The 21,528-nt window shown below is 30.8% G+C and overlaps 2 protein-coding genes and 1 long non-coding RNA gene across 3 annotated transcripts; 1 reads left to right on the forward strand and 2 right to left on the reverse strand.

Moving 5' to 3' along the window:
• Window positions 1-4,341: 4,341 nt before the first annotated feature.
• Window positions 4,342-5,526, forward strand: LOC103487557 (uncharacterized). Its single transcript, XR_537293.3, has 2 exons — window positions 4,342-4,603; window positions 5,027-5,526. It is a non-coding gene; the product is annotated as an uncharacterized LOC103487557 (long non-coding RNA).
• Window positions 5,527-6,363: 837 nt separating this feature from the next.
• On the reverse strand, window positions 6,364-8,181 carry LOC127150358 (glucan endo-1,3-beta-glucosidase-like). Its single transcript, XM_051088058.1, has 3 exons — window positions 8,172-8,181; window positions 7,427-7,821; window positions 6,364-6,933 (listed from the first exon to the last, which is right to left on the reverse strand). The coding sequence occupies exons 1-3, from the start codon at window positions 8,179-8,181 to the stop codon at window positions 6,364-6,366; spliced, it is 975 nt and encodes a 324-aa protein (XP_050944015.1).
• A 928-nt stretch (window positions 8,182-9,109) lies between these two features.
• On the reverse strand, window positions 9,110-10,770 carry LOC103487671 (probable glucan endo-1,3-beta-glucosidase BG4). The gene is made up of 3 exons (XM_017044364.2): window positions 10,701-10,770; window positions 10,218-10,612; window positions 9,110-9,679 (listed from the first exon to the last, which is right to left on the reverse strand). The coding sequence occupies exons 1-3, from the start codon at window positions 10,768-10,770 to the stop codon at window positions 9,110-9,112; spliced, it is 1,035 nt and encodes a 344-aa protein (XP_016899853.2).
• Window positions 10,771-21,528: the final 10,758 nt, after the last annotated feature.

The raw sequence follows: 21,528 nt of genomic DNA on the forward strand, positions 1-21,528 counted from the left end.
GGTCCCCTTCCTAGCTCATAAAAAGTAATGAGATTTATTTATATTGGTTGTAATTTGAAATGTTCAAATCTACTTTGGGAATTAATATAATGTATATTGATACATTATAATATAAAGTTTATATTTTAATTAGACTTTATTATATAAATTTAATTTTGGATATAATTCAAAATTAAATTACGAGAGAATAAAATATTTGAATGAGTTCAAATATTAGTTTAATGTGAGTTAGATTCATATTAAAACTATAGGTTAAAATTTAATGTGTATGTGATACATAATAAAACTATAGGTTATGAGAGAAATTTATATTTGAATATGATTCAAATTTTGGATTAAATTAAATATAAGATATTTAGTTTAGAAATTAATTAATTGGAGAATTAATTAATAGTTTAGTTTAATTTCATTTAATTAAATTTGATTTAATTAAATTAATTAAATAGATTATCTGAGAGATATTCATTTAAATATGATTTAAATGAAATATTAATTAAATATAATTTAATTAATAATTAATTAATTAATTTAATATATATTAATTTAATATTTATTTATTAAATTAATAAGGAATTTTTCTTTTAGAGCGGTGAATTCTGCGTTTTTTGAATTGCTCTCCTGTTCTCTCTGAACAATATTTTCTCTCTAAAAGAAAATTTTCATTCTTCCAATTTTGGTTCTCACAAACCATCTCGATTAGAGAATAGGAAGGTTTCCAAGTGGTGGTGTCCAAATTGGTGATTGGTGGATTCAGAGTCGTCAACGAGCGTAAGTTTTCTTCTCTGTATTTTTCTTCAAAGCATGTTTAACTATAAAAATAATTTTATAATTTTTGCCAATGTATTGGTAATTTTAAGGTTCCTATTAAAATTGGGTCTCTATAATTATTCCGCTACGAAAGGGTTTTCATCCCTTCACTTTTAGACTCATTCGATAGTGTGGAAGGTTAGAAAGGCTTGCCGCCTTAGGTACTAAATCAATACAATGTTGAATATCACGGAGTGGGGGTAATTCCATAGGTAAATCAGCAGCTAATACATCTATAAATTCATCCAGTAAACTTGCTATTTTTTTTATCAATAGCGTTAGTATTGGCATTTTCCTTTGCCATCAAAATTAATAAGGGTGAGAGCACCTCCGAGAGTTTGTACGAAAAATCACTTCCAGGGACAGTCAACAATAAGGATTTTGAGGGCAAAATGAGAGGGCTGGGTGGGTCAATCATAGGGAGTAAAACAATATTTTTGTTCCTCCATTTGAACTTGTAAGTACTAGCCTTTTCATCATAAGTAACTGCTTTATCGAATTGCCACGGTCTACCCAATAGTAAGTGACATGCATTCATATCAACCACATCGCATGTAACCGAGTCTTTGTACGACTTTCCAATTGAATATTTGATTTCACAAACATCTAACACTTTGTGCTCCCTTCCTTTTATAATCCAACCAATTTTATAAGGTTGGAGGTGCTTCTCAACGGGTAGCTTAAGGTTCCTCACTAACGAACGTACAATAATATTTTCAGTGCTGCCGTTATCTACTACCACATCACAAACTTTCTTTTCAATAGTACATCTTGTTCTAAAAATTTGATTGTACTGTGAAGTAACTGACTGTTTAGGCAGTAGAAGCACTTTCTGAATAACGTAGGATACTCTATCACCTTCATCACAAACAACCTCTTCAATTTCATTTGGGTCTAACTCATTATTGGAGTTAACATCCATGGGGCTGCCAACTTCCTCAACTAAGTTAACTTGCTTTCATAGAGGACACTCACTTGAACGATATCCCTTTTGGTTACACTTGTAAACAATCTAATTTGCTTGAGCATAATTATTATTGTTTTTGCTGGCTGTTGTTTCTATTTTCTCTTGTTGCTTAGATGACCCTCTCATGTTTTTCATGACCGTTGGCTAATTTTAGGTGCTGATTTGTTTTCCCTTGTCACTATAATTATTTTCTCCTGCTCCTTTTCTGTACTGAGAGTAACGCATGTTTGCTTTGGTATTGTGTGCATCTGCCTTTTATGCCAATGTTATTGCCTTTGATAGAGTTTTCATAGACTTTAAAGATAATTGGTCTTGAATGGTTGACTTTAGCCCCCCAACATATCTTGCCACTTGCTGTCTTGGAGTTTCATTTAAATTATTCAATGCATTTAGTTGACTGAACTCAGTTGTATACTCACGTACACTTCTATTTCTTTGTTGACAATGCTGGTATTGTTGATACAATACTTGATCATGATCTAACGGCAAGAAATATTTCTTCAAATAACGTCGCATCTTTGGCCAAGTACGCATTTTCTCTTTTCCATCCCTTCGTCTGTTTACTTTCAATTGTTCTCACCATGTAGATGCTCCCCATTTAAGCTTATATGCTATAAGTTTAACTCTACTATCTTGGGGAATTTCCGTGTATTCAAAAAAATTTCCACATGTTGTAGCTAACCTAGAAATTCTTCAATTTCAAATGTACCATTAAAATAAGGGAGATCAATTTTTATTTTAAACTCTCTGTTTTTACCTCTCCTTTGCTATGGGCATTCTCTTTCGTGCCGATTTGCTCTAAGAATTGCTTCTTCAACGAATTCGTCTGATTCCGTGCTGCTATTATCATCATTTTCTAAGTTACTGCTGTTTTCTTCTTCTATCATAGGTCCATGTCACCCTCTAGCATATTGTCTACCCCCACGTCGACCCCCTCTTCGTTCAACCCCTCGAACTAGTGGTTGATGTTCATGACGATTTTGTGGTTGCGCACCTTTAGGATTGGCGTTCATTCAGGCCATGCTTCGTTGGATTTCTTAGATGTCCCTATTTGTTCGCTTGAAATGTTCATCGAGTTGATTTCGTATTTCAGTTATGGCTTGCCACAAAGCTGGAAGATTTTTTGCCTCATTCTCCTTCTCTCTATCACCTCTATTTGCCATTGTCCAAGCCAATCTTTGGGCTCTGGTACCACTTTGATGTAGAGACAAGAACAATTTGCAAAGATAATGAAAGAAATCTGTCTAGCCTTGGCTAAAAATGCAGATTTCAATGTATTTTCATCGTTAATGTTCAAAAAAACTGCTGTAGGATCTTTGATCAAGGAAATATAAACTAAGTTAAAAGAATATGGGCTGGAAAAGTCAATAAGGCCCACAATAAGAAAATTGCTACAAGCCCAAATTACTAAACATAATTAAAATAATAATAAACTAAAAGAACTAACCCTCGATCTAATGGTTAGATCTTCATCCGTTCTTAATCAATCTTTTCTAATAACTTATACCATTTTTCTTAAACAAAATCCTACAACGGAATCTAAGAAATTTGAGAGTCTGATTTTCTATAATTTTTTAGGTGAGGAATCACATCTTTTGGATTATGAGATTTGATCCTAAGAAAAATTTATTTTCATTAATGTTTAAAAAAGAACACATCTCTTTATTACAAGACTATTTCTATGGCGGATTTTTGAGAAATTATACTAATTTCTCACTTTTTTGAGGTGAGAATTTTTTTTCAATATAGTCTAATTAATGGAATGCTCTTCACTTATTTTATGAGATCATTGCTTCAAATATTGGAATAATAAGGGGTAAAATAAGACATTAGTTTTAAAAGAAATTTAAGAATATTTTCAATTCAATATTTGAAATTTGGCCACTGTTTTCTAAACGGGTGTTATGGGGTGCTAACACATTCCTCGTATACAAATGACTCCTCAACTCAACTCCAGTTTTCGCAAACCATATTTTTTTTTATGATTTATTTAAAATTGTTTACTCTATTTCGATGTCCAATCATATCGTAAAAAAGATTGGTGGCGACTCCTATTTTGTTTTAAAAGTAATCCTTTTGAAGACGTCGGCTCTACGTCGTCTCGAACATGTGGTGATATTGACCTTATCATTAATTAAAAATAAATAATTTATACGAAATTCATTTAATTTATTTACCATTAATATATTCTACTGTATTTATTATTGATATTAAAACTGACATATTTGAACGGTTATGTAATATTTTTCTTTTTATTTAGTTTATTTGATTGCATTTATTATTGATCCTAACTAATTATGGGATATATGACATACAATTAGGTAATTGTTAATTGAATTTAATTAATAAATATATCTCCAATCTTTCCATGCTCCATTTCTTTACATCATCCATTTCTTGTAATACAAAAAATTAATTATTCAGTAACTAATTTTTGTCAGTAAAAGTTTCTTTGTAGCAAAAAAAAAAAAAAAAAAAAAAAAAAATTGTGAACGTTCTTGTGTAACACAACAATAATATCCCTAAAAATTAAATAGTTTTAGTAATAAGTGTCGCTAAAACTTAACAAAATCTCCCCTACTTTTAATTTCCTTCCAACTTTCATTAAACAATTTATTAATTAAAAATCTCCTTTCCCTCTGCCCCAACCCGAAAAGACTCTCCATCTCCACCTCCACCAGTCGATCAGCGGCGAACCACGATGATCAACCTGCTCCAATGACCCCGAAAAGCCTCTCAATCTCCACCTCCATCGATCGACGGCAACCCAAAACACGTTTCGGCCAGCCACCTGCTTAAACGGTTCTGCTCGAACGCTCATTCATTCTGGTGAGATGCTAAAGTTTTAGAAATCTTTAGGACTTCGTTATATTGTTGTAGTTTTGTGTGAAACCTTTTGGGGAAGTTCTGTTTAATTTTAATTTTCAAAACCTAATAATTTAAAGTCCAAATGATTAACGAAGGGCCATAGATTTTGGATTTTGGTTTGTTGAAGATTTAAGATTTAGGTTTCAAATAGTTGAATACGTAATCACAATATCTTAGTCTCGGTTGAATTTTATTGGGGATATGTGTTTATATTTATGTATTTGCTTCATTCAAGTGTGGGATATTTATTGGAGAAAAAATAAAACAATCCTGGAGAAAAAGTAAAACAATCCAATTAAACACATAACTCAAGAGAAACCCAAATTCCAAAAGACTTAAACTTGAACATGCATGAAATAAACGGAAGAAAGGCTTCCAATGCAGTATCTTGCACATGTTGAAGTTGAGATTAACAAAGAGTCCATTAAGTATGATTGGCGAAAAATTAAATCCAAAGAAGAAGGAAAAAAACAGTTGCTGCAACAAACCAAATGATGATGAAGGAAGAGCCCCGAACTTTCAGCTTGATAGAACAAGAAACTGATGCTGAGGAGCTAAAAAATACAATTTGTTTTTCCTTTGTATTGGCAGGCCTTTATTTTCCTTCCAAGTTGATGCTTTGTCCTAAAATCCGTGCCGAATAGGTTGTAGAAGCATGTTATGTAATATTTGAGATAATTGAGTTTGTTTTCTTAATGAGGTTCCAACCATCCTTTGATTAGAGAACCTCTGTTCTTGAGTTTTTTTGTCGTGTAGCTTGATGTGTTCATTTATATTGTTCAGTTTGCATTTAGAAGTAAGCAACAGATGTGTGGATTTGAACTGAGGTTAAATGTTGTTTTTAGATATATTGATGGTTCTTTGTAGGAAAAATACTTATTTCACGTGTTTGTTTTGTCTACCCTCCTACTCAATATTGTTGTTTATTTTCTTAAGAAGGTTCCAACCATTCTTTGATTAGAGAACAAGAAAGAGTTTTGTTGAGGATAATATTTCAAGTTACTCACATATTGTTTTTGCCTTATTTAAGCTTCTATCATGTGGATGCATCTAGATTGGTTGTTGTTGGCTTCTTTTTTTCATGTAGCTTGAAGTGTTTATTTATAGGAAATACATACTCAAGTGTTGATGGTGGGCTAGTTTGTCTATATTAGAGCAATGAGAACCAATTAATTTTCTCATACTTCTTCCATATCATTTTACTTTGTTCATCTTTCTCACTAAGGTTAACCTCTATTTTACTTTGTTCCCATTTCTATCCATGTTTTAATTTTTCATCTCTCTTTATGCTCTTTTAGCTTTTGGGGTCTCCATTTTCCTTTTCTCAAATATCAGAATAGGTCTCCTTTTTTGTTCTTTCTTTTGACATATTACAATAGGTTCCCATCTCTATCCATGTTCTTCTTTTGAGACTTGAAAAGAAAAACTTCTAAGAACTCAATAGGTCTCCCTTTCTCTTTCTAAGAATTGAATTGTGGGTGATTTTTCTAGCAAGCAAGGGGGAGTATTGTATCTTGCGCTGCTTTGTATCAGTCTTGTTTTGGTCTGGATACTTTGTTTTGTCTGTTTTTGTTTTGTTTTTGTGGTTTAGTTGGTGGTTGGTTGGTACATGCTTCATGGGTTTGCTTGCTTAGATAAATAAAAGAAATTGGAGCAGAGAACATAACAAAGTGAAAACAATTATTTTCCTAAAAGACAAACTGAAAATATTGGTGCAAACTTCAACAATTCCAGAAGGGATAAACTGGGTTCATATTAGGAAAAAAGAAGCCAAAATTCTGCTCAACTCCAGGCGCTTTAAGATCCTCATTGAACATTTCGAACAAAACGGCATCGTATTTGAGATTGGGCCTTTTGGGGGTTCCAACTCCACTTGTCACATGATTCACAAGGTTTTTGTTATAAGTCAAAGCATTGTCAACGCTCGTGAATGGTTCATTTCCACTGGTGGGCCACCCAGTCTCTGATATCCCGATTCTTATTTCTTCAGCGTCAATCTTCTCCAGCGCTGCATAGAATGAATCCACCATAGCGTCGAACAGATTGAAGTACTGTAAATCTCCATCCACCACAACAGGGGCAGTGGATGTGAAGAGCGCGTAGTTGAGTGAGATTTGTTGTGGGTTTGATGCGTAGGCAAAATATGGGTACACATTCACCAATATTGGTGCCCCCGAAGATCCCAACACATTTGCGATGTCTTTCATTATTCCAGCAGCACTGTCTGTGAATGCTCCCGCTGATGGTGGGTATGACACTTCCAATCCTGTCATGGCTACCACTGTTGTCACCTGCCCATTTTTAATTTACTCAAAATCATACCATGTATAAGTTTTAAAATAATTTTTTCTTATGTTTAAAATCATTCTAATCATATATGCCTTTAATTACTAAAAATTAATTTTACATGTAAATTTTATGTCATCAAAATTGATTTTCAATTATTAATATATCTATATTAAACATATTGTGTTTTTATTTTTTAAAATCAAACCTATAAACACAATCTTACATTGACAAAAAGTCCAAAAATAGAAAGTCAGATTGAAAATTTTAAAATAATAAACATTAAATTACTGTACATACTTAACATGGAAAAACTAACTTAGAATATTTACGAACTACAATTATAAATTTTTAGAGGACAAAATGGTACTAAAACTTTCTTTTTTAATTTATGAAAATGTTGATAATTATAAAATTCAAATTCAAATAATATACCGATCAAATAAAAAATTCATATAGAAACTAAATTCATAATTTAACTCAATAGATTGTAGTCACCTTGATGTCGCTTTTAATGCCGATATTGACAAGGGCCTGCATTATATTTTTAATGGCATTGGCAACAAAAGGTGCAGCTGCATCACCAGGGACAACTTCATTGCCAACAGTGATATAAGCAATGTTGACATCCTTGTAATAAGGAACCACATTGGCATTAACCCAAGTATTTGCCGCTAATTGGTTTGTAGCAAACCCCTCTATGTCTTCATTTCTCGTCCCTAGCCACAACACCAAATCTTTCTTACCTTGCAAAGCATCAAGAACCCCATGGTTTGGCTCGAATAACCGTACAATATTTATTCCGCATCGTCTGTATAGGTTTATCACATCACTCGGTGTCGGAAGATTATCGCCATTCAATCCATAGTTCACTCCGATCGTGCCGGAGCCACCTGGGAACAAAAAGTTCAACACATTAAAACAAAGAAAAAGAAGGAAGAAAGGAATAGAGAAACTAAGCAAAATCGTTACAACATGTAAAAGTACTTATAGGAGGGATTTGATGAGAAAAGAGACAGAGTAACAAAAGAAAGGAAGTAGGAAAGAAGTCCATGGGGTGTGTACGACGGTATTTCCTTCTTTTTTTCTTTTTTTTTTTTGTGATCAATAATGTGAAAATTAAGAAAATTTATAGGGAATTTAGGGAGAAAGTAATATGGGAATTTGGTAATTCCATTTAAGGAATTAGAAAGGTAAAATAGGAGGTGGGCATTCTATATAATATTAAGTGTAATTAACAAACATTCACGCATGTTGGCACGTGTCGGTTAATGACTCCGGACTAGGCTAATGTATAATGACAATTACTTTCTTTTTTTTCTTCTTTTTAATATTTTAATCAGGTATTCTTTGTTATTAACGAATATTAGATGAGTTTTATGGGATGTTTTTTTTGTCTTTTATATTTTCTGTTTTGGACAGAAACGATTGTGGAGTATCAATTGGAAATGTACATATATATAATATGTTACCAAATGGAAGACAGAGAAAAAAGGAATAGAAAGAAAAAAAAAAAGAATTATTTTGAATCATCCTGTGAAATTTGATTTCACTCTATTATTTTCTCTTCATTATTGTGAATTAAGATACTCATCCCCTCTAAAATGTAATGTAAAACGCTAATCAACTAACTCTTATCATGTTACTTAATATTTTCTTATTATTTATTATGATTATTGTGAGTAAGATACACCAAAGTATATTTATTTCTGAATTGGTTAAATTATTTAAGTTTTAAAATAAAATTTCTCGTGGTAAATAAGTTAGTTGTTAAAATAAGAGTAAAATATTACTATTTGTTTAATTTTAGTTCATACATTTTTAATAAATCTTAAATTTAGTTTCTAAAATGAAATTCGAAGGATCGAGAAGTCTTACTTTCTTAATCCTTTTATATATATATATATATATATATATATATATATATATATATATATATATATATATATATATATGGTAATAAAAAATATATGGCAAGTGGCAAGTATTTTAGTATATCCTACCTTTATGAAATATAAACAAGGAATGAAACAACAATATATAAGCTCAAACATTTATGAAATATTAGTGGTTAAATGGTAAGTGCGTGTACAATGTTAAAAATGAAACGTAAATAATATAAAAGCTGAAGGGTGGGTAATATACAAATGAAAATGAAGATTTTGGTAGGGGGAGATGAGTTCAACAGTTCCAAAAAGAATAAACAGGGTTCATATTGGGATAAAAGAAGCCAAAATTCTGCTCAACTCCAGGCGACTTAAGATCCTCATTGAACATTTCAAACAAAACGATGTCATATTGGAGATTGGGCATTTTGGGGGTTCCAACTCCACTGCTCACATGTTTCACAAAATTTTGGTTATAAGTCAATGCATTGTCAACGCTCGTGAATGGCTCATTTCCTTTGGAGGGCCACCCAGTCTCTGATATCCCGATTCTCACTCCCTCAACGCCAATCTTCTCCAGCGCTGTGTAGAACGAATCCACCATGGCATCCAACAGATTGAAGTACTCCAAATCTCCGTCTACCACGACGGGGGTTGTGGATGTGAACAATGCGTAACTGAGTGGTATTTGTTGTGGGTTTGATGCGTAAGCGAAATATGGGTATACATTCATCAATATTGGTGCACACGAAGATTCCAACACACTTCCGATGTCTTTCATTGCTCTAGCGGCGATGGCTGTGAATGCTCCCGCCGAAGGTGGGGATGACACTTCCAATGCTGTCATGGCTACCACTGTCGTCACCTGTAAATACATAAAAGTTACACATTATTCCTTTTGAAAATGGTGTTCACACTAAGTCCAGATATAGAATACGAATCCAAAATTTTAAAATTATAAGATTAGACTATATATAGAAAACCTAATTCAGATATATTTACACATTACAACTATGATTTATAAGGGATAAAATGAAACAAAATCCATATCTCATTAATCAAATTAAATCTGTCTAACACTCAAAAATTATTATTACTATTTTTATCTTATTAAAACTTTGAAACATACCTCACGGTCAACTTCAGTAAAAAAATTAATTAAAAATTAAGCCTGTTTTTTGTTTTTTGTTTTTTTTTAAAAAAATCATTTTTATTTAATCTCTAATTTTGAAACACTAACCCCTTTCATATTCTAATTTTTTTCTAAAATGATTTACTTTTAAAATCAAAGGGTATTCCAAACACATCATAAGAATAGTAAACATGAAATCAAAATAATATCCAATCAAATGAAAAATGTAATAAAACCAAATCCATAACTTAATTCAATAAATCATCATTACCTTAATGTCGCTTTGGACGTCTGCGTTAACAAGCGCTTGCATTATATTTTGAATGGCCTTAGCAACAAATGGTGTAGCTGCATCGCCAGGGACAACTTCATTGCCAACAGTGATATAAGCAATATTGACATCCTTATAATAAGGAACCACATTAGCATTAACCCAAGCATCAGCCACTTCTTGATTTGTAGCAAACCCCTTAATGTCTTCATTTCTTGTACCTAGCCACAGCACTAAATTTTCCTTGCAACGCAAAGCATCAAGAACCTCATGGTTCGGCTCGAATATCCGAACAATATTTATGCCACATCGTTCGTATAAGTTTATCACTTCACTTGGTTTCGGAAGATTGTCGCTATTCAACCCATAGTTCACTCCAACCGCACCAAACACACCTATAACACAAAGTTCCAACATATATTAATTAAAAGAAACAAATTAACAAAATTTGTGGGTATATAAAATTTTAGGATTGCTAATTACTTATATGAAGGATTTGATGGGAAAATATGAAGATGAGCAAAAGGGAAGTTGTAGGGAAGAACAAGGCCATAGTGAGTTTTTTAGTGATCAAGAATAAGAAGGGAAATAAGGTGTTGTTATGGTGAGAATAATGAGAAAATTTAAGCCAATATAAAGGGACTTTGGGGAGAAAGTAAGGAATTAATTTTGGGAGCTCAATTTAAGGCATTAAAAAGGGAAGATATGAAGTATATATATAATTACTCCGTCTGTAATATATATGGAAATTAAATTTTCATTTTTTTTTGCTTAAGTTTGACTAATTAGATGTTTTTTCTTTGAGATTAATTTTTATAAATACGTATAATAAAATAAAAAAAATTCATGATATTTTTGAAAATTACAGGTTTGTCCTTGAATAATACTTACCATTTTCTCAATTCTTTTTCTTCTTTTCTTTACGATTTATTCATCTCCTATTCATATTATTAACTTCTTCCTACTATATATTATTTCTTTTTCATTTTACAATATTATGATTATTTATGTAAATATTTACCAATTTCTTCATTTTCTTTTCCAAAATTTATTTCCTCTTCGTCATTTCTCATATTCTTTTCTTTTTCTTCTTAGTACAAGATCAAATTGTTTAGACTAGGTATAAAGACATAAGATCATTTAAACTTGCTACGAGATCTTTTAGATTAGGTAGAAGGGTACAAGATCATTTATACTTCCTACGAGATCATTTAGATTTACTACGAGATTCTTTAGACCAGGTAGAAGGGTACAAGATCGTTTAGACTTGCTACAAAATTGTTGCTAAGAGATCATTGCTAAGAGATCGTTGCTAAGAAATTGTTTAGATCGGGTAAGAGATCACTTAGATTAGGTATAAAATCATTTTTTCATGTTTGTGTAGCTAATTAATTGTGGAGGTATTTTTGTTATTTCACGTAGTAAGCTTGTGGGTTTTTTTCTTTTTTGTTTTTTTTAAATTGTTACATACGTTTTAAATATTTTCGCGCTTTGTTCCATTTTAGAAAAAACTCCTATTTTAATCTATTTAATTGAAATTTTATTATATTTTATACCACCTCTTTTTTTTTTTTTTTTTTTTTTTTTTTTTTTTTTTTAAATTGGAAAGCTAGACTAAGCAGCTCCTCTTCTTCTTTTTTTTTTTCCTAATATACAATGCATCTTTATTTTGTAATTAATGCTCATTTTTGGCTTATCCCTCTAATTACATTATTTGATTTTGTCTCTTTTTTTTATTATTATTTTTTTAATTTTCTATTATATATATATAGTAATTATTAGTATCTTTTATTTATTGAGCTATTATTTAAATGAAAAATATTTAGGTGCATCTAAGATTGTACATATCTTTGAGCATCTTACTAAACAGTTTGATTGGACATAATTTTAGTGAATGCATTTTGGGATAGTTGCAAATATAACAATTATATTCAAAATAATGAAGTATATAACAACATTTTTAAAAAATTGTAAATATAACAAAATCTGTCAAAATCTATCAATAGTAGAAGTCTATCACTGATAGACCATGTAACAAATGTTGGTCTATCACCGATAAACCATAAGAGTCTATCAATGATATAACTCTATCACCGATAGATTTTGCTATATTTGCAATTTTTAAAAATATTGCTACATACTTAATAATTATTCTAAAAATTGCTACCCATTGTAATTATTCATACATTTTCAATTTTAGTTGCTATATTTTGATTTAGTCCGTTGAAGATCCTTGAAAAATTAATAATGAACGAGTGGTAGGGACTAAGAAAATACAATTTGTTTCCGAATTCTAGAGTGAAATTGTCAATATATTAGTAAAAAAAATATTTGAAATATCAACATAGCAGCAATACATATGGACTAAATATGAGATTTATTAAAAGTATACGATGAAAATGGTATTTTGATCTTGAATTTAATATGATCTATTAGGAAAATAAATTATAATGTATTAGAAAGAGAGAAGTTTAAAACTAAATCGAGCTTGTGAATTGTGCCCTTTGCTCTAATTTCTGCTATTAGAAGCATGAAACTATATTAATTACAAAATCATAAATTTAGCATTTATTTCTAAATTAAAAGCCTCTGGTTAATAAGCTAATTATTAAAATTAACACAATAGATTAAAATTTTCTATTTTATAATTAGTTATTAGATGCTATTTTTCTACTCAAATCAAAATAGATTTTAGTTGTTCTTTCGTAGTACAAATAGATTTTAATTTCAACTGATGTATTATTACTTTGCTAGTTTACTAGTTTTACGACGTTACATTACGTAAAGTTTCTTTAAAAATTTATGAATGTTTTTATTAGCTTTTTAAATTTGAAGATTAAATTTGAATCAAAACATTTTTTAAAATTTTTAATTTTTTTTGGACCGAGTAATTTGATTATTTCCTTATTTTTAAAATTTAATTTTTAAAACAGATTTTAAATTTTAATTTAACCAAGCATGCAGCAGTTTTTTTTTTTTTTTTAAATTTCGTGATAATTTTATTATATACTTTTTTAAAAATTAATTTGGTTGCTATTATTATCCTTTTAATTTAAAAAAAACTTTAATTTAAAATAAAGTATTATTTTTTATATATTTTTTTGTATAAAATTTCATAATATTTATCAGAATTTATTTCTTAGTATTTGGTTATCTTCGAATTTCATTTTTTTCTAACTCTAAACAAAAATATTATTTTTCTATAGAAATAAAAACCCTAAAAATGTTAACCTATTTTGAATTGCAAGATTTTAAACTTTATTTCAAAATTAGAAAGTAATATATAATTAAAAAGAGAAAAAAAATATATATATATATAGATAGATAGATAGTAAAAATTAATATAAATATCTAAACGCATTGGTGTAAATTTTCTAAAATTAAAAGGTGAAACAAAAACTACAAAACTACAAAATTGTCAAGGATAAAAGTATAAAAAAAATTAACCATGAAATTTATAGTTTACGTCAAAAGTAACTCTAAACATTAAAAGTTAAAAAATGTCAATAAACCATAAAAGATATTAAAGAATACCTCTACCTATTATTAGTTTTGGATAGAAATGGTTAAAATCTTGCTTTAAAAATATCTATGAACTTTCGAAATTTTTTTAAAAAAAGTCTAATAAATAAATAAATAAATAAAAATAGTCTTATCAATCTAAATTTTATATCAATTTTCTCACCCATCAAAATAAAAACCAAAATTTTAAGTCAAAACATAAGGGTGTGTTTGGGCCTCGGGTATGGGGGGAAAAGGAAAAGAAAATTGGGCCAAACCTTGTTTGGCCCAAGTATTATGCTAAAAGGGGATTAGGAAAACCCTAATCCCCATATCCCCTATATTCTCCTACATTTAAGCCGCCGACTGCCTCTTTTAACCCTATCAAATTCCGGTCGAATTCCTTCGATTTCCTTGTGTTTTCCGTTCCATTTTCCTCGCATTATCTTCGATTATCTCCATTTTACCTATCTCTTCTCCCTTCATGTTCAAGTTGATTATTTACATTTTGTTCATATTTATACTCTTTGACCGATCTGTTCGTGACCTTCGAAACGCCTCTCATCCTCTCCCCGAAACGATCTGTTCGTGTTCCATTTTTTTGCCCTAATCTTCCCGAAACGCCTCTCATCCTCTCTATTTTGCGTTTCGTTGATCGGTTGCGACGAACGTCCGTGACCTCCGAAACGCTTTTGATCATTTCTATTTTCCGTTTCATTGATCGGTTGCCACGAACGTGCGTGACCTCCGAAACGCTTCTCATCCTCTCTCCATATTTTCATACCATTTCGTCCATCGAACAACGTCCCATGCTGCTCCCCACTCTTGCCGGTTGTATAACCAGTTTACTGCACTTTTTTTTGTACCGAACAGGTATGTTGTCATTGATTCTACACTAAATCGGTGAAAGGAACTCGAGTAGGGGCATGGCAGGGGTTATCGATGTGCACCAAAGGTATGGTCAGCCTATGATGAGTATTGTGGTGGTCTGTCTGATTTGATTTTTTCATGTTTCTTCTTATTTTCGGTCGATTATGCATTCGTTTTTCTATCGCCAGTGATGAGTTGAATTATATATTCATGATTCTGTTCATTTTTTTTAAATCTTCATTTGTCAACTTCTTTAACCATCATCCGTCTTTGTTCTTGATGTTCATATGTGATCAATTGTGGATTTCTTTGTTCTTGATCTTCGTCATCAATTGTGTTCTTGATGTTCAAATGTGATGAATTGTGGAACATCCCTCTTTGTTCTTGATCTTCGTTTCTGAACTTGTTTAATCATCATGACTCTGTGTTCTTGACATCCATATGTGATCATAAATCTTTTTGCTTCCTCTGTGATCATTTATGTTGTAATTATGGATTTCTTTACAACTTGTTCAATTTCAATTGTTCCATTCAATTTCAATTTTTCTGTCTAAGAATTGTATCTATTCCTCTACTCTATGTAGAACAATGTCATGCATATTGTGTACTTGTGTTAAAAAAATGCCCGGCTAATGTTTTTAGGATTTGACTGCATTTCTCAAACCCTATTTTATGGGATTCTTGTTGGACTTAATTAATGGTTGTTGACGTATTTATTAGCAGACTCCCTTTAGTATATATTTGGATGTTCTTCCCTGCATTACATGCCCCATTGTCTTCCCCTTTTGTTATACTTCCAGTCCCTTTGGTATGTTCATAAAATTTGTTTACTCTAATTGCTTTCCATTACATTTGCCACTTTAGCCACTATTTTCAGTACTTTACAATTGAATCATTTTTAATCTAACTTTTAAAACCACACTTGTTTGTTTTTTACATTTGCCACTTTTGCTATGTTCTTCAAATTTCCCCTACTTATTTGTTTTTTACAAAACATATCTGGTTGTTGTACTTTGATTTCTCCCTATGGCTTATTTTTGTTGTTATTTTGTCTATTTTCTCCCTATGGTTTTTTTTCCTTTGCGCACTGTGTTCTCACACTGCCGACGGTTTTTTGAACATGTTGGTCTCTATTTTATGTCTCTCGTTGGTTGCTTGTATTTTACATGTGATGTTATCGAGTCCACCGCACTAAATTCTACCGCAAATGCGTTCTCTTGAACGTCTTTGAAGGAATATATTAACTCTGAGGCAACTTCCTTTTCCATACATTATGTACTAACACATTTATTTTTTGGTACGGTTCCATGGATTTGTAAGCTTTAGTTTCTGTTTAAGGTATGTTTCATTTTCGTTTATTTTTTACAATACATAATCTTTACGGCCACGTATATGTAATGACAATGTCGTTTCTTGTGTAAATCTTCAGGTTGTCGTACTTAAAGCATTCGTAAACGAGGTACAACGGCTTTAAACCTCATTCATTTATGAAGTTCATGTATATGTGGTCTACTTAATTATTTTTGTAATGAATTCTTTTTTTTTCGTTATTATTCATTTATGTTTGTTGTATCAAACGCTTCGCATTATAGGTTATAAATTGTATTTTTCTTAGTATGTTAAGTGATAGTATTCTTTATTCATTTTTTCCATACTATATTTGCCACTGCCCGTATCTATGAATAACATATTCATTACTTAACTACTGTTTTGAAAGTAACTACTATCACTTGTACCTATTAGGACTAAAAACGTAATAACGTAACAAATTTAAAATTACATCAAACTTAATTAACATTCTTATTTAAGAAAAGTTGATTGTATATGTAGATGAATAATAATAACACAGTGAGCTATAGATAAGAAAATTGACATTATTATTTCAACAATATTATTGAGACATTGATGTATGTAACTTGGGTGGTATTAAGTAATGCTAAATGATAGTTTGGGTCGTATCAAGTAACCTGAGGACCAATGTTAAAATATATTATTTTATTTTTTTCAAATAATTTGGGTGGTATTAAGTAATGTTAAATGCTAATAAAATTCAAATTAATTTTTCTAACTAACTTTATTTTATGTAATATGCAGTGGGTTAGAAAATTACTAGCTCCTCTAGTTAATTTACAAACATTTTACTTTACAAAAAATTACTTTAGAAACTCCTTCAATTACTTTAGAACAAATTAATGGCAAATATATTTTACAAACTCCTCCAAATATTTTAGAAACAAATTCCATTTATAAACCAATTTTACAAACTCTCTCAATTAATTTATAAAATATTTGTATCTCTAAACATATTTTATAAACTCCCATAATTAATGTACAAAAAAAATGTATGTTTATAAACATAATTTTACAAACTATTCCAATTAATTTGAAATTAAATAAATTTTCAAAACATATTTTACAAACTCCTCTAATTACCTTACAAAGAAATTCCATTTATAAAGTTATTTTCGCATATTTTACAAACTCCCCCATTTATAAACATAATGATACAAACTCTCCAATTAATTTACAAACAAATAATATTTAAAAACATATTTTACAAATTCCCCCATTTACTTTAAACACAAATTCCATTTATAAACATTTTACAAAGTACCCAAATTAATTTACAAACAAATTTATATTTATAAACATTTTTTTACAAACTCCCATCGTTACTTTAAACATATTTTAAAACATATTTTACAACATGCACTGATTAATTTATAAACAAATGTTCAAATGCAACATATTGCCAACATTTTTAAATTTAATTTCAAGTATTTCATTAGGCTAATAGCATTTGAATGTAACGTGTTCGTAGGATTCTTTTTGAACAGGTCGTAAATCTAGTATTTCTAATGGACGAACACGAATTTGCATCACTTATAAATGCGTTTATAACATCCCAACGTTAGTTACTACTTATGTTGAACCTGTTAAATAACGACACGAAGAGGATAACACACATCCCTCATGACAGTAGGCATAGGATTAGACAGTTAGCCTATTTTCGCATGATTGCCTCAGACCTAGTGTATCGCCAAAGTACGAGAATGGATCGAAGATGTTTCGCCATTCTCTGCCACCTACTAAGGACCATTGGTGGACTAACGTCGATCGAAGTCGTCGATGTTGAAGAGATGATAACTGTTGGATTTTATGTCCTAAAACTCGTAGATAGTAAATATAATCAATTGACCGTCATTAATAAAGTATTTTATTATTTAATTTCAATAAGTGTTATTGATTATTTTATTAGTTTTGTCTTAATAACCCAAATCCAATAAACTAACATCCTAAGCTGTTTGATGAGTCTTGAACAGTATGTAGAGACATACAGGGATTAATGTTCAAGATCAGCTTAAAGAGTCTATAGTATAGGGTTAAGGTTGGGTACCTTATCCTGTTAACACTATGGATACGGCTCACTTTGTATTTGATACAGACACATTGATCAAATGCGTTCATGTATGTGACATGCGAGTGAGGGTATCCTATGCAATGAGTTTGCATAAGACTGGACCACGAAATAGTAATCACTAGATGTAACTCCGTTAACTAGTTGGATTGCTATTTCATTAGGATGACCTAGGTAACTTAGTCTTAATCCTGAGTGTATTATGAACTCCTGTTTGCGAGGGATTGTCCTTTGATTTATACAAGTGAGAGTGGCCAGATTGCCGACTCAATATTCTTATCATTTTGGGGACAATACCGAGTGGAGAGCTGGGAACATAATCACACAAGATGGAATTCACTCCTTCCCACCTTTAGGGTAAGTAGATAAGTGTTCCCTTAAATGGTGTCTCCGAGACTTGAACAAAGGGCCCTACCCTCTCAATGGCACGAGAGGGGTTTCTGTTTAGTGGTTGGACCATAAACAGGTTGTTCATTAGAGGAGCACTGGTATTTAAGGACTAGAGGTAACCCAGGGGTAAGACGGTAATTTGACCCAGCTGGAGTTACGAACACTTGTGAAGGACTAACTTACTGGTATTGGTCTATATCCGTGGACACAGAAATATATCTATAGTGAGAAGAGTTCAGCTGTGAGTCTTTAGTGGAGTGTACGCACAGTTAACGAATATTGATTAATGTGGTTAATGAGTTTAGCCAATTAATCTCATATCGTTGTAGCTTCTGATCTGTAGGTCCATTAGGTCCCCTTCCTAGCTCATAAAGAGTAATGAGATTTATTTATATTGGTTGTAATTTGAAATGTTCAAATTTACTTTGGGAATTAATATAATGTATATTGATACATTATAATATAAAGTTTATATTTTAATTAGACTTTATTATATAAATTTAATTTTGGATATGATTCAAAATTAAATTATGAGAGAATAAAATATTTGAATAAGTTCAAATATCAGTTTAATGTGAATTAGATTCATATTAAAACTATAAGTTAAAATTTAATGTGTATATGATACATATTAAAACTATAAGTTATGAGAGAAATTTATATTTGAATATGATTCAAATTATGGATTAAATTAAATATAAGATATTTAATTTAGAAATTAATTAATTGGAGAATTAATTAATAGTTTTTGTTTAATTTGATTTAATTAAATTTGATTTAATTAAATTAATTAAATTAAAACTATAGGTTATGTGAGAGATATTCATTTAAATATGATTTAAATGAAATATTAATTAAATATGATTTAATTATTTAATTATTTATTTAATTAATATAATTAATATAATTAATTAATTAATTAATATTAATTAAATATTAATTTATTAAATTAATAAGGAACGTGGGTGGTTTTCCCACGTTCCCAATTATTCTCTCTAACTTCCCTCTTCTTCCGACTGAAGAAGAGGGAATTTTTTTGCGTAACAAATTTTTCTCTCAAACGGGAGAGAGTTCTGCGAAGAAGTCTATCCATTCTCTCTAAAAAAATCTCTCCATTCCCTTATTCCAATTTTGGTTCCCACAAACCATCTCAATCAGAGAATAGGAAGGTTTTCAAGTGGTGGTGCCCAAAAATTTGGTGATTGCAGATTCAGAGTCGTCAACGAGCGTAAGTTTTATTCTCTGTAATTTTTTAAAGCATGTTTAATCAATATTTTTTGCCAATGTATTGGTATTTTTAAGGTTCTAATTAAAATTGAGTTTCTGTATATTTTCCGCTGTAAAGGGTTTTCATCCCTTCAATTGGTATCAGAGCCATCTCAGTTTTAATTGAGAATTTTAAAAATTTGCATTGGTTAGGTGGGATCTCTGCATTATGAATGTGGTTTTTGCAATTGAATGTTTTTGTAATTTTGGCCATAGATTTACTGTTTTGATAAGATCAAAATGTAAAGGCCCCTGCGTTTTTGGGCATTTTAATTTGTAAATCTGTAATTTAGAGTCCAATTTTTGGATTCGGGGTGTTTTTCTGAGTTTTTTGACACCAAATTTGCCCAAAACGGACACCCGGAAGGCCATCAACGAGAGTTTTTCGATTCTGTACGGAAACCGGAAAAAAAAAAAAAAAAAAATCCGCGGCTGGAGGTTGAAGAAGGGATGACGTCATCGTGACGTCACTGGATGTACGGACGGCTCCCGCGGCTCGGCTCGGCGGCACTTGTACGGACGGCTCGGCTCGGGGTGTACGGACGGCTCGGCTCGGGATGTACGGACGGCTCGGCTCGGCTGTACGGACGGCTCGGTTCACTCGGCTGCACGGACGGCTCGGCGCGGTTGGCTCGGTTCGACTCCGATTATTTCATATGGTGCCGGTTCAAGGGGTTTTGGGCCGGTTCTTCCTATTTTAGGCCGGTTCAAGCATTGTTTAGCCGGTTTGAAGTTTTTTGAAGGTTTTGAGGCCGGTTTTGGAGCTTTGAAAGCACTTTTAGGATTTTTTAAGGCTTTATTATTGTAATTATTGCTTTATTTTATCCTAGAGGCCAATTTTACAGGTTCAATTGTTATTTAATGCTTTATGGATGTCATTTAGATGAATCCCACCTTAGGTTAAGCATGTTCATGCATTTTTATATATTATAAATGTTATAATGTATGGTTTTAATGCATGATTATGAATTTCATGAGTAATTTAAAATATGTTGATATTTTAAATATATGAAATTGAATAAGCATGATGCATGACATTACTTAGTTAAATATAATTTGTTATATTTAAATTAATGTATTGTGTATGCTTGATTGTTTTTCATATTTTTTTTTAAATATAATTGTTATATTAATAAAAGATGAAAATTAATTTGCATTGTGCATATTACATCCATAGTTTAATATAATTGTTATATTAATATAATGTATGCATGTAATATGGTTTTATTTAATTATAATTTGATTTTAATTATTTAAACCATAGTATGTATGATTATAGGGCTAATTAACTAATTTTATAATAGTTATAAAATTTGATTATTAGAAACCGTCAACCTATAATAAAGAGTTGCATGCAAACGTAGGATCTTAGGATTAATTTGGTTTAATTTTAAATTGTTTAAAATTAAATAGACCTAAGATCACATTAATTCTAATAGGATTAGAATTAAGTCTTATTTTTAGTTTAATGAAACTAAATAGGACAAATAGGATTTAAGGTTATAAGGGAACTCCACCGGTAAAGTTCTGTCTAAGGCTGGGGGTACTTAAGTTGACGGTTTACGGAACACCTCCTACCTGGGAACTGACCCGGAACCGGCGTTGAATTAACCTTATTCCTATTAGCATAAGATGTCACTAGGTAAATTAAATGGTTTAATACACCTAGAAACTTTAGTGTAAAGTTTTATTATAAGTGTTATAATAAGAATAGACTTAGTTAGATTCATTTAGCCGGAATTTAGCTAAGTGCAACTAAACCTAAATTAATAGAACATTTTAGTGGGAGAAAAATGGTATATATGATATATCAATTTTTATTTTTGCTTTCACGTCCCTAAGAGTTCACACGTGAGATCCATACTC

The sequence above is a fragment of the Cucumis melo genome, chromosome 7, assembly GCF_025177605.1.
Source record: "Cucumis melo cultivar AY chromosome 7, USDA_Cmelo_AY_1.0, whole genome shotgun sequence".
Taxonomy (NCBI): domain Eukaryota; kingdom Viridiplantae; phylum Streptophyta; class Magnoliopsida; order Cucurbitales; family Cucurbitaceae; genus Cucumis; species Cucumis melo.